Source organism: Lepidothrix coronata, unplaced genomic scaffold (assembly GCF_001604755.1).
Source record: "Lepidothrix coronata isolate B3197 unplaced genomic scaffold, Lepidothrix_coronata-1.0 Scaffold425, whole genome shotgun sequence".
Taxonomy (NCBI): Eukaryota; Metazoa; Chordata; class Aves; order Passeriformes; family Pipridae; genus Lepidothrix; species Lepidothrix coronata.
In genome coordinates, this window is record NW_016690605.1 from 21,926 (window position 1) to 34,985 (window position 13,060).

Sequence of the window (13,060 nt, forward strand, 5' to 3'; positions counted from 1 at the left end):
GCGCCCGCCCGGCCCGGGCAGGACAATCCCTTGCTGAGTTGGTGCATTCCAGCCGGGAGCTCCGCTCACACGTCCGCTGGCCCGGCTCTCCCCCTCTTCCGTGCCTGGGGCCTGGCACCACGCTGCAAATTCCCGCCTCTGGGATCAACAGCGACAGATTATTCCCCCGATTCCCCCACGCATCTCCACTCCAAGTGCTTTGCCCAGAACCGTCTCGCCCGGCAGCAACAGGCTCCCAGCCCCGGCTGACCCACTCCTCCCTCCCGGCCACACAGTGGGATTAGCGGCACGTTAATCCCTCTGGCTCATGCCAGAGAGCGGGAAACCACTGCTGGGAAGAGGCGAGCAAAGCCCGGACATTGCTCAACACCTCAGCCCGGGCAGGCGGCGGGGGCTGAGCAGGGCCAGGAGTGGAGGCTTGAGGGGACCCCCCCCAAGGCTGGAGGTCCAGCACCAGCCAGAAGCTGAGCTGCAACCCAAACCCTGGCAGAAGGGTCTGTTCCAGCCACCTCCAGCCCTCTTACTGCCCCACAGCCATGGGACTGGTCCCCCAGGTTTAACCCCCCTTTCCCAGAGAGAGACACCTTCCCCAAAGAGGGGCTGCAGGACACGACATGGTCTCTCCTCAAGCCCCCAAAACGCAGGACTCAGTCAGTCACTGCTTCTCAGCCCTAAATGGGGCCACGTAAGGCCAGCAGGACTCAGTCTCCATTTCTCACCTTCAGTACTGGTCACTCCACAGGACTCGGTCTCTGCCTTAAAGCCCCCAAAGTGCAGGACTTGGTCTCTCTCTGTGAGCCCAAGCACTGGCTGAGTGAGCCTGGTTTCAGGGCCCCAAAACACAGGACTTAGTCACTGGTTTTTGAGGCCTTAAAATGCGTCACTTGGTCTCTCTTTGTGAGCCCAAAGACACGGGACACGCTCCCTGCCTCAAGCCCTGAAAGCAGGATTTAATGGCTGTTTCTAAGCAGGACTGCAAAATGAAGCATTTAGTCTCAGTTTTTAAGCTCTGAGCCCCATTTTGAGCCCCCCAAACATGGCCCTGAGTCTCTCTTTGGGAGCCCAAAAAATAAGTCTGGTTCTGAGCCCCTAAAACTGGCCCAGGGTCATGATTCAAACCCAGCTGGCAGCTGGCCACCAGCAGCCACTCACTCACCCCCCCAAGCTGGATGGGGTAGAGCCGCCCCAGGACAACACCAGCCAGCCCACAGATGAGCTGCATGCACCAAGACAAAAACAGCCCACTGGGTTGGGTTGGTTTTTCCTCAGTATGTTTATTTTGGTTACGTATTACCCAGATTAAGAGGGGAAAAAAACCCCAGGAGTTGAAAAGCAGCTTCCCACAAGTACCACAGCGTGCCTGGTCGGGGGGCCCCATACCCCCAGCAGCCTCTTTGTCACCCCCTGGCTACTGCAGAAAGTGCTGCTGAGCTTTGGGAGCCCCTGGCCCCGGCAGCCCTTGACCCCCAAAGTGCTGCCCGTGTCGGGTACAGCCCCGAGAGTGGTCGAAGGGCCCTGTGTCCCCTCCAACCCCTCCCCCGGGAGGAGAAAAAAAAAATAAATACAGGGGAAAAAAAAAATACAAAAAAGTTTATTGCAAACTACTACAATAATTTATTGAAGCAAACTGCATGCGAGTGAAGGAGAGACATCGAGGGGAGGAGGAGCTGCAGGAGGGCTGTGTCAGTTTTAGGGCTTCAAAGGGGCGTGGGAAGGGAGCTACACATCTCTCCTGCGTCAGGGGTGAGCAGGCTGTGGTTAGAGGACAGACAGACACCTGGCCAGGGCCAGAAAAAGAAAAGGGAGAGCTACGAGAGGTGTCATGGAAGGACGAGGCGGGGAGCGGCAGGATCAGGTGTCCCGGCCGGGAAGCAAAGGAGATGTTTGATTTTGCATCCCAGAAACGTGTCCGGTGGCAAAGTCTGCTCCGCTCGGGGCGGCTGCAGGACCAGGCCACCTCCCTCAGCTCCCAGCCAGGTGCCAAGCACTGAGTCAGAGGCAAGCAAGCCTTTGACCCAAAGGCATTTTAGTGCCATCCCTTGACCAGTAATCCCCGGGCTCTCCAACTTAGTGTTCTGTGCAAGGCTCTGCCCGCCCCGCACCTCCCACGGGCACAGGGGCTGGCAGAGAAGCAGCTCCAGCTGGAAATCACAGTAACGTGATCCAAGCGAGAAACTGGACCACCCCAACTGAAGGAACTGGTTTAGTTTAAACACCACTGCACCGCCGACCTGCCTGTGCACTGTCCCAGAGGACCCACCACCAGGTGTGCTGGGCCCTCACCCCGTGGCAGGCCTGGGAGCCAGGCTGCTGCCACGCTGAGCACGTGGGATGCCCACGCCCAGGGCACAGGGCACCCAGCTGCTCCGCCACGATCCGCCCCAACGCCAGAAGTGTTTCGACTTGCTCTGACAAAGGTATCCGTGTAAGGAGGGAAGGGAGGGGGCAAACCGGGACAAACGGCCCAACAAAAGCCACCGTGTTTGGGCCACAGCTGGATTTCCAGGCAGCACAGGGGACAGAGCGGGTGTTCAGAGTCAGTTTCCTGTTAAGTTTCCGATTAAATTCCATGTTTTATTGCGGTTTCCTAGACCCCAGGTACCCGGTTTTGCCAAGCTGCTGTGTGCTACAGACTAACTCAGCTGATCTTGTGCTCGGACGAGACACTTCAGCTCTGCTCCCAACCACAGAAACCCAACCAAAAAAAAAAAAAACAAGCAAACAAACAAAAAGCCAGGTTATTCTTCACCTCTTCCAAAACCACTACGAATTCAAGGCCACTGAATCTCCACACAAAGTCTCAGAGAAGAGCAAAAAAAAAAATCCAAGTCTCCATAGCAGACACCTCTTATCCTATGTAAACTTTTCCAAGGGCTCAGAGCTGCCCTAACTACACCGGCAGGCAACACCTGGCCTGCCACATTTCAGGGACAGCAGGGGTGTCTGTGCAGAAAAGAGAACCTTTGAGAACACGGCTACACAACACCCTCCCCCACAACGGGGGCAGGGAGAGAAGCTGACAGCCCCTTAGTCCCACGTCAATCTATTGCCTTGGATAAACAAGCCTGAGAAAACCATATCCAGTCCCTGCTCCCTGTGCCTTTGTCTAGACCTGGAAAGGAGAGGCAGAGTCGGATGAGGAGCACCACATCCCCCCAGCAGCAAGCAGCTCACGACTGTCCCAGGCCACGAGAACAAGTTCCTGGCCAACAACATCCTTCCCCGAAAGGCTGCAGAGCATTTAACGCAAGGAGCTCACCCGGAGCCGGGAGGGAGGGAGACGACAGCCAGCTGTTCCATCACTCACCTCATCCTCCTGCTAACACGCTGCTGCAGAGACTCCCACTGCACACAGGGCTCTTCTCCAGGGGCTCTCCCTCCTCTACTCTGGAAAAGCTGCGAGACACATCTGACTCCAGAGCGCTGCCCAGCCGCTCTCCCAGCCGCTGTTACAGTGGCACACCGTGCTCCCTGCACCGGAGCCTACTGGGAAACAGCCTGAACCCCTTCCACGCCCGCCCCCTAAGAACAGAACTAAAAAATACCGACCCTTTTTTAATCAATAAATAAGGAATCTTGTTACCACAACACAAAAACGAAGCATGTTCAAAGTGCAAATTACTGTCGTCAAACTGGGATGCTCCTCCTTGCCTCTCCCACGCAGGGCTCCTGTAGCCCCCGGGCCTCTCCGAGCAAACATGATCTACGAGCCAGGGCGTTCCCTCCACTTCCTGCCAGGGCTGGAGCAGGGGAGCGCGGTGGGTGGGAGCGGGACGTGCTCTGCTTCACAGCTCACCCTGCCGAGGGGCTAAAGTGCCAAACTCCCAGCCCCGGGAGGAAGGAGGACACTGCAAGGACCAGAGTGCAGCGGTGCATAGAAGTCGGGACCAGGGGCAGAGGGAGTCCTAAGAAACTTCTCCAGAGCACGTCCAACGCTTTGCTTTTTTTTTTTTTTTTTTTTTTAGTTTGCCAGTGGGGCCACGTCAAGGAGCCAGAAAGGCATCTGCTTTGGGGTAGAGCGAAGGGTTTCGGCAGTGCCCCCTCCCTTGGAGAAATCCGTCGCTCAGTCCAACTTGCTCTGGTAATGGCAGCACGTGCCCCTTTCCACAAAGGGGCCGTGGGAGAGAGAGAAGTGGTTGGGAGAAAGAGGATGTGCTGTGATCCGCGCTGGAGGGGAGCAGACCCTTCAGTTATTTACTAGTATTGTAAGTTTTGTTTAACTTTCCTCTCAGTAAGTGCCTCCTCTTTTTTTTTTTTTCTTTTTTTTTTTTCCTTTTAAATACAGAGTCCCAACTGTCCCAGCACCCAGGTGCTCCCCCTGCCACTAGGGTCCACCAGTGGAGTCTGAATCTTCGATGAGCACCTCCGTGCTGGCTCCCAGGATCTCCGTGTTCATGACCAGCCCCTCCGGGTTCGCGCTGCTGCCGCTGCCCACGAAGAGTTTGCCGTCGGCCACCAGGCTCACGCGCTCTGCCCCGCCACAGTAGGGCTTCGGCATCCCCTCGGGGCTCAGCAGCAGGCAATCTGCTGGGGGGGCACTGCCCAGGGGGTCCGGGAGCAGCGGGAGGCCCTGGCCGTCGGTGGGCGGCGCGATGGCCTCGGGATTGGTGCCCAGGATGTCGGTGCTGGTGATCAGGGCACCCGCGTTGGCAGCCAGCGCTTCGGCTATGAGCACTTCGGGGTGGCTCTTGGCTTTGTGGGCCACGACGCTGTCCTTCTTCTCGAACTTCTTGCCGCAAATATTGCAGGAGAACTGGTAGAAGGAGTCCGCGTCGTGCTTCTTCATGTGCCAGTTGAGGGACGCCTTCTGCCGGCAGGTGAACCCACAGATCTCACACCTGGGAGCGGAGAAGGGGGAGGTCACAACAAAGGGACGTCCCCACACACTCCTGGGGACAGCAGCAGCAAGGAGGCAGCCCAGGGAAACAAGCAGGGGCTCACTAATGTCACTGCAGCTCCACCCAGGGCTTTATTTGCTGAGGGCTTACGATCCCAGGTCTGCCCCGAGGAGCAGGTGAGACAAGGGGCAGCTCAACACCGTGTGTGTTCAGAGAGCTGGGACACCAGCAACAGGCTCCAGCCCTGACTTCAGAGCTGCCCCTGCTCTGGGTGCAGTCCCAGAACGGGTGTGTCGGGGGTCCCTCGGGGCAGGAGGGCGAGGCACAGGCAGAGGGTACTCACTGCAAGGGCTTCTCTCCCGTGTGGATCATCCTGTGCACTGCCAGGTTGTGGGAGCTCTTGAACGCCCGGGCGCAGTACTCGCAGATGTAATCCCTTTGATCTGAAAGGCAACAGCAGTTGCAGCACTGCTCTCCCACAGACCTGCTCCCTTTCCCAGCTCCCACGTGGTGCAGGTAAAGCTGCCTGAGAAGGAGCAGAACTAGGAGTTCTGGGAGGCCAGCAGGCACAGCCAAGGAGGAGCCCCACAAGGCAGCGCAGCAGCTGATCTGGAGAGGCCAGCCATGATTAAGACTCTTCTGAGAGCTACTTATCCACTCTGACCAACACTGAAGGACTGGCAAATTAGGATAAAGCAGACTTTATCTGTAGAGTCTTTATATGCAGATGTTTATTCATCTACAGAACCCCTGAGTGATACTTGCCAGGAGGAAGAATTAAAAGCCTCTATAGTCTTATTTCTTTCACTTCCTCAAAAGATGATAATCCAGAAGACAGTAATACCCTGCTGCTCCTGCAAATCTATGCCACCTGACTTGGCTTCACTCTCTCCAGAAATCCTAGAGGCTTTTCCTTTTTCCCCCCTCTCTCTGTTCACTGACCTGAGGAGGTGTTTTGTACCCATCTCCCACCGCCCTGTACCTGTGTGATGTTTGGCATGTCGCAGGAGCTGCTTCTGGAGCCGGAAGAGCCGACCACAGGAGGGGTGAGGACACACATATTTCTTCTTCAGCAAGTGCTGGTACTTTATGTGATGCTGAAAAGGAAGAGTGAAAGTTTGCAGAGTCTCTGAGAGAAGAGCTGAGGCACAGCCATCCCAGACGGCCCCTCAGCAAAAGCAGACACAGCGTCAAGGAGGAATGTCAGTGCAGTGGAGGCTTCACTGCCTGTTCCCAACAGCCCTTCCCTGCCCTCACATGTGCCATTCAGGATGGGAAAAGCTCCACCAACCTGCAGGTACCGGGGGTGAGCCAGGACCGTGCCGCATCCTTCCATCTCACAGCGCACGTACTGGATCGGGGGCTTCTTCCTGGGAAGTGGGCAAGGAAAGGGGCAGAGTGGTTGGCTGCTTCTGTGACTGGGTGATTCTACAGGTAAAGACTCTCTACATATTCGATACACAGAATCACATGAACTCCAGAATTCTGTTTCTGTGAGGGGCAGAGGTTGGCTGATGCCCCTGATGCCACGGCAGCAGCACAACAAAGCACAGCTCAGTGAAATGAGAGCCAAGAATTACTGCTCCAATACTGTCAGGGCTGGGACAGAGCCTCTGCCCAAGTGCCACCTCCACTCCTGCCACTTACTTGAGGGCTCTCCCTAGAGCTGGGAAAACCCAGGAGACCCAGATTTCCCAGAACCTTATTGCTGGGCAATGCCAGGGTAGGGATCAACTGAGAAATGGGGAGGGGGCTGGTTCAGCTGGAAGAAATCAAACCCACACCTACAGGGGGAAGGAAAAGAGGGGAGGGAAGACAAGGCACGCTATTTTTGGGGTTTATTCTCTTCAAGGCAGATTTCTGGACTGTGCAAGAGAGATGGCTTTGGGACAATCCCCATCTGTGTGCAGGACACAAGGGAAGCAAGTCTGCAGAACAGAACTGGGTGGAGGGGATCACTTACCTTCTCTTGGGCAGTCTTGGACTCTTGTCATCTTTTCTCCTCCTTCCCCTCCTGTAACAGGGATACAGAAACAGAACTGAGAGAAGGTTCCTTTCATTAGCAGTGGGCAGAGACTTTGAAGTTTATGCTGTATTGCCTCATTAACTGCAAGATCTAGAAAAAAAAAACTGAGTGCAAGTTGGAAACAGATTCAGAGGAAGGAGAATTCTAGAGAAATAAACGCTTCATGTGGTTTGCTCTCTCAACCCTTCCCATTTCCTAATGTACTTCTTATAAACATGTAATGGTGCCAACATAGTCCAGAACCTGCAGTGCATCCTATTCCCTCTGCTCTGCTGGGGAACATTCCATACCATGGGAAAACACCAACCTGCATGATCAGGAAGAACGGGATTAATGATCCAGCAGCTATTTTACAGGCCTCTGACAGCAGCTTATACACCTGTCAAGGCAAAAATCTAGACTCTGTCTGAGCAGACCTGTGCTTACATGCAAACTGCAGCCTCCTAAGCCATAGCTTGATCCCACTGCTGCAGAGGTACTTGGAGCAGATTGATGGAAGTATTTTCTAGACTCTACCGAGACATCTTTATTGACGGCAAGCCTATGCCAGGAACCTGCTGAACAGGCACTCAGCATCCAAGCCAAGCCCTCAGAAGAGGCGCAGGTTTTATTACACACAAAAGCGGTGTCTGATCCAAACAACAAAACCTCAAGGCACAAAAAGCGATCTCCAACAGACAGAAGTGTTCTCAAAATACCAGCCTGCTCACCCCTCTCTGCTGTGAAGCAGCAGCAGCTTAGGAACAGCAAGAGAAGCAGCACCAGCAGCGTGTGGCCCCACGAGGCAGGTCAGCAGAGGGAGCCCCAGCTGTTCCAACCTCTCAGAGAGGTACAAAAGCAGCTCCTTTTTCTTTTCTTTCTCCCTCACACCATCCCAAAGAATGGCTTGGACAGACACATAAAGCAGTCTCCCTCCTCTGACAGGAGGAAAGCTGCAACGCTGAGTCCCAGCGACAGCACACCCGGAGGTGTCGAGACTCTGGGGAGCAAAAGTTTCTTGGTTTACTCTTCCAAAGAGAGGGGGAACCTAAGTGGTTTTCCTGAGCTCTGGGACAGTCCCACATGTACAAAGAGGACGCCTACCACACACACACATCCAAGGTATTGCTGTGCCTGCCCCACAGCACACGGCAGGAACGCTGCCCTCTCACACTGGACTTCTAACACTGATCCACTTCAGGCATCACAACAAAACCCGTTGTAAGGGTGCCCTGAAGAGTTTCCCGCTGTGTGGTCACACCCACGGAGGCTGAATAACCACAGGATGAAGAAAAGCCCCTCAACTTAAACCAAACCTAAGTCCCAACTCTGATTTTTCTAACACAGGCGAGACGTGAGGAAGCAGAACAAACAGCGCTGCCCCATCAGCTCCCAGGCCCAGAGGAGGAGGAGTGGGAGAAACAGCAACAAAACACTGTTGTACACTAGCAAGAATGCAAAATAAACAACACACACTGCCAGGTGTAACTGCACAGTTTACTCACTTCCTTGGCGGTTCTTCATCTTCCTGAAACTCATTCTCTTCTTTCACTTCCACTTTAATCTCTTTCTGCCTTTCTTTTTCCTCCTTCCCCTTGTTAGCTTTTCTCCTTTGCTTTGGTGCTTCCCTACAAAGACACAAACACAACATATTACTCCAATGCTCTTCCCGCTGCCTGCTTTCCACAAAGACTTGAGCAAAAACTGGATGGAAGCTCAGGCTTATTTCTCAAGTCTCAATTCTAAGCAGAAGCATGAACGAGGATTAAGGAAAAACCTGGCAGACAGCAAGGCTCTAAAGGCTTTAGTCCCTGAGAGAAGAACAGTCCTGGTTATTCTACTATTTAGAACCATTCCCCCTGAGCAACCTGCTCAGGTGCTTTGGGGCATAGTAAGTTCATCCAGCTAAGATGTCCATTTTTTTTTTTTGGTCTAAACCCCCAGTAAGTACAAAATCCAACATACTTCTCTAGGTGGGGCTTGTAGGTTTCATCTCTGGGATCATCTTTGAAGGGAACTTCTTCCTCACTGATGAGCATCTCCTCATCATCATCACTGCTGGGAGAAAAGGAGAAGAGAGGACTTTGGCAGCACCAGCTTAACCACTACTGCAGAGTGCCCGTGCACCAGCCCCCAGGATGGGAAAGACACTGCTCCACAGCACTTCCTCATCCAGCATGACTGGGGAAAGCCTGCACCGACTAAGGAGCATGATGGCAACCAAAACAGGCCAGGCAGAGCAGCGTCCTCTTCTGAACCCACCCACCTACGGCATCTGCTCCTACGGGAATAAAAGTGGAATGCCCACATCCAATCTGCTCCTACGGGAATAAAAGTGGAATGCCCACATCCAATCTCACTATCCATTCCCCCCCAGTATCTCCTGAGCCCTGCAGCCCACACTGCAAATGCAAAGGCCCAGGGTGGAACGAGACAGAGGGGCTGCCTGTCCCACAGAACATCTCACACGGGCATTTGTTTCCAAACAACTCAGCCCCTTGTTGCGAGACACCGAATCGGAAGAAACGCCGCAGAGTCAAGAGCGTCCTACCTGACTCCAGCTGGAGACTGATGCTCTTCTGTGACCTCTGAAAGGAAAAGTCACCATTAGGTTTCAGCGTGTGCTCGCTGCAGTGAGCTCATCTGTCTCACGACACCGCCGTCGCCATTCAGAGCCAGGAGTGCTGCTGGCAGAAGGCACCCGTGACCAAGCAGCACCGCGCCGGCACCAGCCACAGCCAGCTCCCTCCAGAGGCTCCCCACGCCTGCCTGGCCCCGAGCACTCGGTGCCACGTACCGTACTCCAGCTGGTCCGTGTTGGGCTCTGACTTGCAGACAAGCTGCAGGGAGCCGGTCTTGGATCTGGAGGCGCGGGAGTTCTCCGTGTCCCGCTGCCGGGCCACCGTGGCCGACCTGCTGCTGCGCCAGCTCCGGCTGGGCCGGGCCGTGCCCACGGGAGAGCCATGGCTGAGGGCGCTGGAAACCTCCTCCTCTTCCTTCTCTTCTTTGGGATCTGAAACAGCCGTTGCAACCTCTTTCATAATAATAAAAGAAGCCTAAACCCCACCATTAAATCACGCTCCTCGCTTCCGCGCGAACCCGCTCGCGCCTCTCGCAGACATGGAGGGCAGGTCCTCCAGGCCCCCACTTCAAACTCTCCATGTAAAACCAACTAAAACTCTCTATGGAAAGGCAGCAGGAGTGTTTAAAACTGTCTACTAATATTTGAAAGCAGCTTGTATGGCCCTCGGATAAAGGCCTGCAAGACGACGACTCGCTGGCTCTGAGCTCTGCAAAAGAGACGCTCGCAAACCTCAGCGAGTGCTTTGTGAGAGGCCAGCTTCGTGTGAAAGGTCATGCTTGGAGAATCCCCCAAACACGGAACTGTACACCTGGTAATGACCCTGAGGAGTCTGAGCTGGATGTTTCTGGTCCTGTGCAGAGCAAAAAGCATCACAGACGCTGCTACCCCGCCCGAGGCCTTTGCACTCCTTTTTAGCTTGTACAGGTGGTTTCCTTTTTAGCTGATGGCTGGTCTCCAAATATGTTTTGGCAAGATAACAGAACTGCCTGAAATGTCTATGTGAGCAAGTTAATCCCTTAAAAAGTAAAATTCCCAAGTACAGTTCACTCTATCTCAGTTTTTGGTGCTTGCTGTGACATTGGGCCCCTTACGAATTCAAATGCCTTTAGAAACGTCACAAATCATCACAGACTGGTTTGGGTTAGAAGGGACCTTAAAGCTCACCTCATTCCACCCCCTGCCACGGGCAGGGACACCTCCCACTATCCCAGGTTGCTCCAAGCCCTGTCCAACGTAGCCTTGAACACTCCCAGGGATGGGGCAGCCACGGTTTCTCTGGGCAACCTGTGCCAGGGCCTCCCCAGTAAAAACTGCTCTCCATCCCTGTTCTCAGTCCTAATGGTGAACATCTCAGGTTTTACCCAAAGGCACTTGAAACCAGTTTCTCCTTCCTACTTCCTCTGCTTCACCACCTCTGTCTAACAGATCCAGGGCATTTTTACATGCTGAGAACACCCAAGTGCCTCCAAGGCCCCATCGTTAGGAGATACAGCAAACATTTCCTCTGCAGCAGAACTCAGGAGAGCCATATAGAGCTAATAGTTAAAAACCCTTTTAATTCTAGACTCTCCCAACATGGTCACTGGTCCCCCCATCCAAGGGTCAGAGCTGCACCAGGAAACTTGTGTCTGTCAAGGGTTCAGCTGCAGGAGCAGCTGCCATCAGCACTCACCAAGGCTTTGCCCAAAATCTGAGATTGCAAAAGGGAAGTCCCGCATTTGTAATAATTTTTTTTTTTCTCTTTCCCACACCTAAACTTCCTTTTCTCCTTCACAAAAGCAGATTTCTGATGAATCCAGCCTGCCCCTCAAAAAACGACAACGACAACAAAATAATCCAACAACCAAACCAAACTAAAGGGGGAAAAAACAACCCCTTGCCCAGCACAAGTGCTCTACACACAACCCTGTTTGTACCATGCCATGGAGAAGGATGTGAGCTCTGCTGGGATCAGCCCCCAGCCCACGCTGGGCAAAACCTTTGGATTTGAGAAGGGACTTCCAAGGAGGTGACGCTCGGTGCACATGGCACTGATCTCTTCTGTAAATAAAAGCTTCATGTGGCCCTTTCCACTCAACACTCCCTCTGGAACAGCAACACAGCCCGTTGTCCCAGCTGCCTGGAAGATTTCCTTCCAGCTCCTAAAGGTGGTTACGGAACAGCAGAGGGAAAATCTCAGAAAAACACGGATGGAGTCAGAAGCTGGTTTGGGTGTAAGATCGGATTGGAGAAGCAGGTTCTGTTCAACTGCCAACAAAGAGTCACAGAGAATTTTCAGCCCAGTGATGGAAGGACATTAAGTGCATCCATCAACTCTGTATTCCAGTAATCACAACCATTCAGGCCTAACTAAAATCCAAATTTATTTCCACGAGAATACAGAGCGCTGTGGGAAGTCGAATGTGAACTGTACCACACAGTGAATCCGCTTGTAAGCTGAGATTAAATGTTCTACTTATGCAACTAATATTTCTACAGACACACGTTGGGAAATCCTGCCACTCCATGACTAAGCAGATGACAGGGAATACTGTCAAGGTCCAAGAAGCCTGGCTCTGCACAGAGGGAAAACTCGGGAACACAGTTCCACTGTCACAGCATCCCGGATACCATCGACAGCACCCATCACCCCGAGCTTTCCTCACCAATACCAGCTGGTGATTTTCCTTCAAAACGTTATCCCAAACACCAGGCAACAACATCTGCTGAACAAACCCTGCCACAGCCTGTTTTCCATTCGTCCCATGGCTATGCAGGACCTGTCACCAGGTTCATCCCCTTTGTCCTCCCTGCCAAGGCTCAGTTCTGGCTGAGCTCAGGCCAACCGAATATTCCAAACTGGAGTTAGTATTTGGTAGTAAAGGCTAACAGTGTAACACAAATAATCACCATGAGGAATCAATTCCATGTCAGAACTCATGCCAGGGAACACCAGCACGAAATTCCAAGCCTTCACCAGAACCGCTCAGCTCCCCATCCCAACTCCATCCAGGGTGAAAGGACAGATGGGATTTTGCCTTCCAGATTTACAGGGCACTCCTGGCTGCTAAAAATCCCTGTTGTGCAAGGAAAGCTGCTGTTTGCTCACACCTAGTCAGGCTCCTGCTAAAGGCTAAGGGGGGGAGCAGGAGGGAATCTCCTCTCCTGCTCCTGCACCATCTGCCCAAATTTTTTGTACGTCTTCCCCGCACAAGGCGCTCCAAGGGCTCCATCCAGTGAGCAGCCAGGGCACAGAAGTGCAGCTTCCTCACTTCTAAAGACTTTAAAAAAAAAAACCAAAACAAAACAAACAAGCAACAACCCAAGCCCCACCAAGGCAGATTTCCTCCGGCCCAGAAGCTGTCAGCACTTCTCAGCGCCAATTTCCACGCAAATGTTCCATCCTTTTGGCTGCAAAATCTAACTGGGAGGGGGTAAAAAGAGCCCCAGAAATTTAACAAACTCCTTTTTCACTCTCACGTTCAAGCACGGCTGAAAAACCTCCGAGCCCAAGTTGAAGGCTAGTAGGTCCTGAGTGCAGAGAGCCCACGAACTCTGGAATTTCACACCGACAACTGCCATTTCCTAACACATCCTAGGAAACGGGTCAAAACCGGAGTGTTCTGTTTTCTACCACTACCACACAAACATTTC

At 53.3% G+C, this 13,060-nt stretch overlaps 1 protein-coding gene across 2 annotated transcripts in view; it reads right to left on the reverse strand.

Moving 5' to 3' along the window:
- Nucleotides 1-1,571: 1,571 nt before the first annotated feature.
- Nucleotides 1,572-13,060, reverse strand: part of ZFP91 (ZFP91 zinc finger protein) — a 13,365-nt gene continuing 1,876 nt past the window's right edge. The window contains exons 3-11 of one of the 2 annotated variants that reach the window (XM_017839498.1): nt 9,641-9,856; nt 9,395-9,431; nt 8,809-8,898; nt 8,349-8,471; nt 6,802-6,852; nt 6,130-6,208; nt 5,821-5,935; nt 5,182-5,281; nt 1,572-4,838 (exon numbers count right to left, since the gene is read on the reverse strand). In XM_017839498.1, coding sequence (XP_017694987.1) covers nt 4,325-4,838; nt 5,182-5,281; nt 5,821-5,935; nt 6,130-6,208; nt 6,802-6,852; nt 8,349-8,471; nt 8,809-8,898; nt 9,395-9,431; nt 9,641-9,856 — 1,325 coding nt within the window. In that variant the 3' untranslated portion in view covers nt 1,572-4,324. Of the gene's footprint in view, nt 4,839-5,181; nt 5,282-5,820; nt 5,936-6,129; nt 6,209-6,801; nt 6,853-8,348; nt 8,472-8,808; nt 8,902-9,394; nt 9,432-9,640; nt 9,857-13,060 lie in introns of both variants that reach the window. The other variant, XM_017839499.1, reaches the window with a different exon arrangement.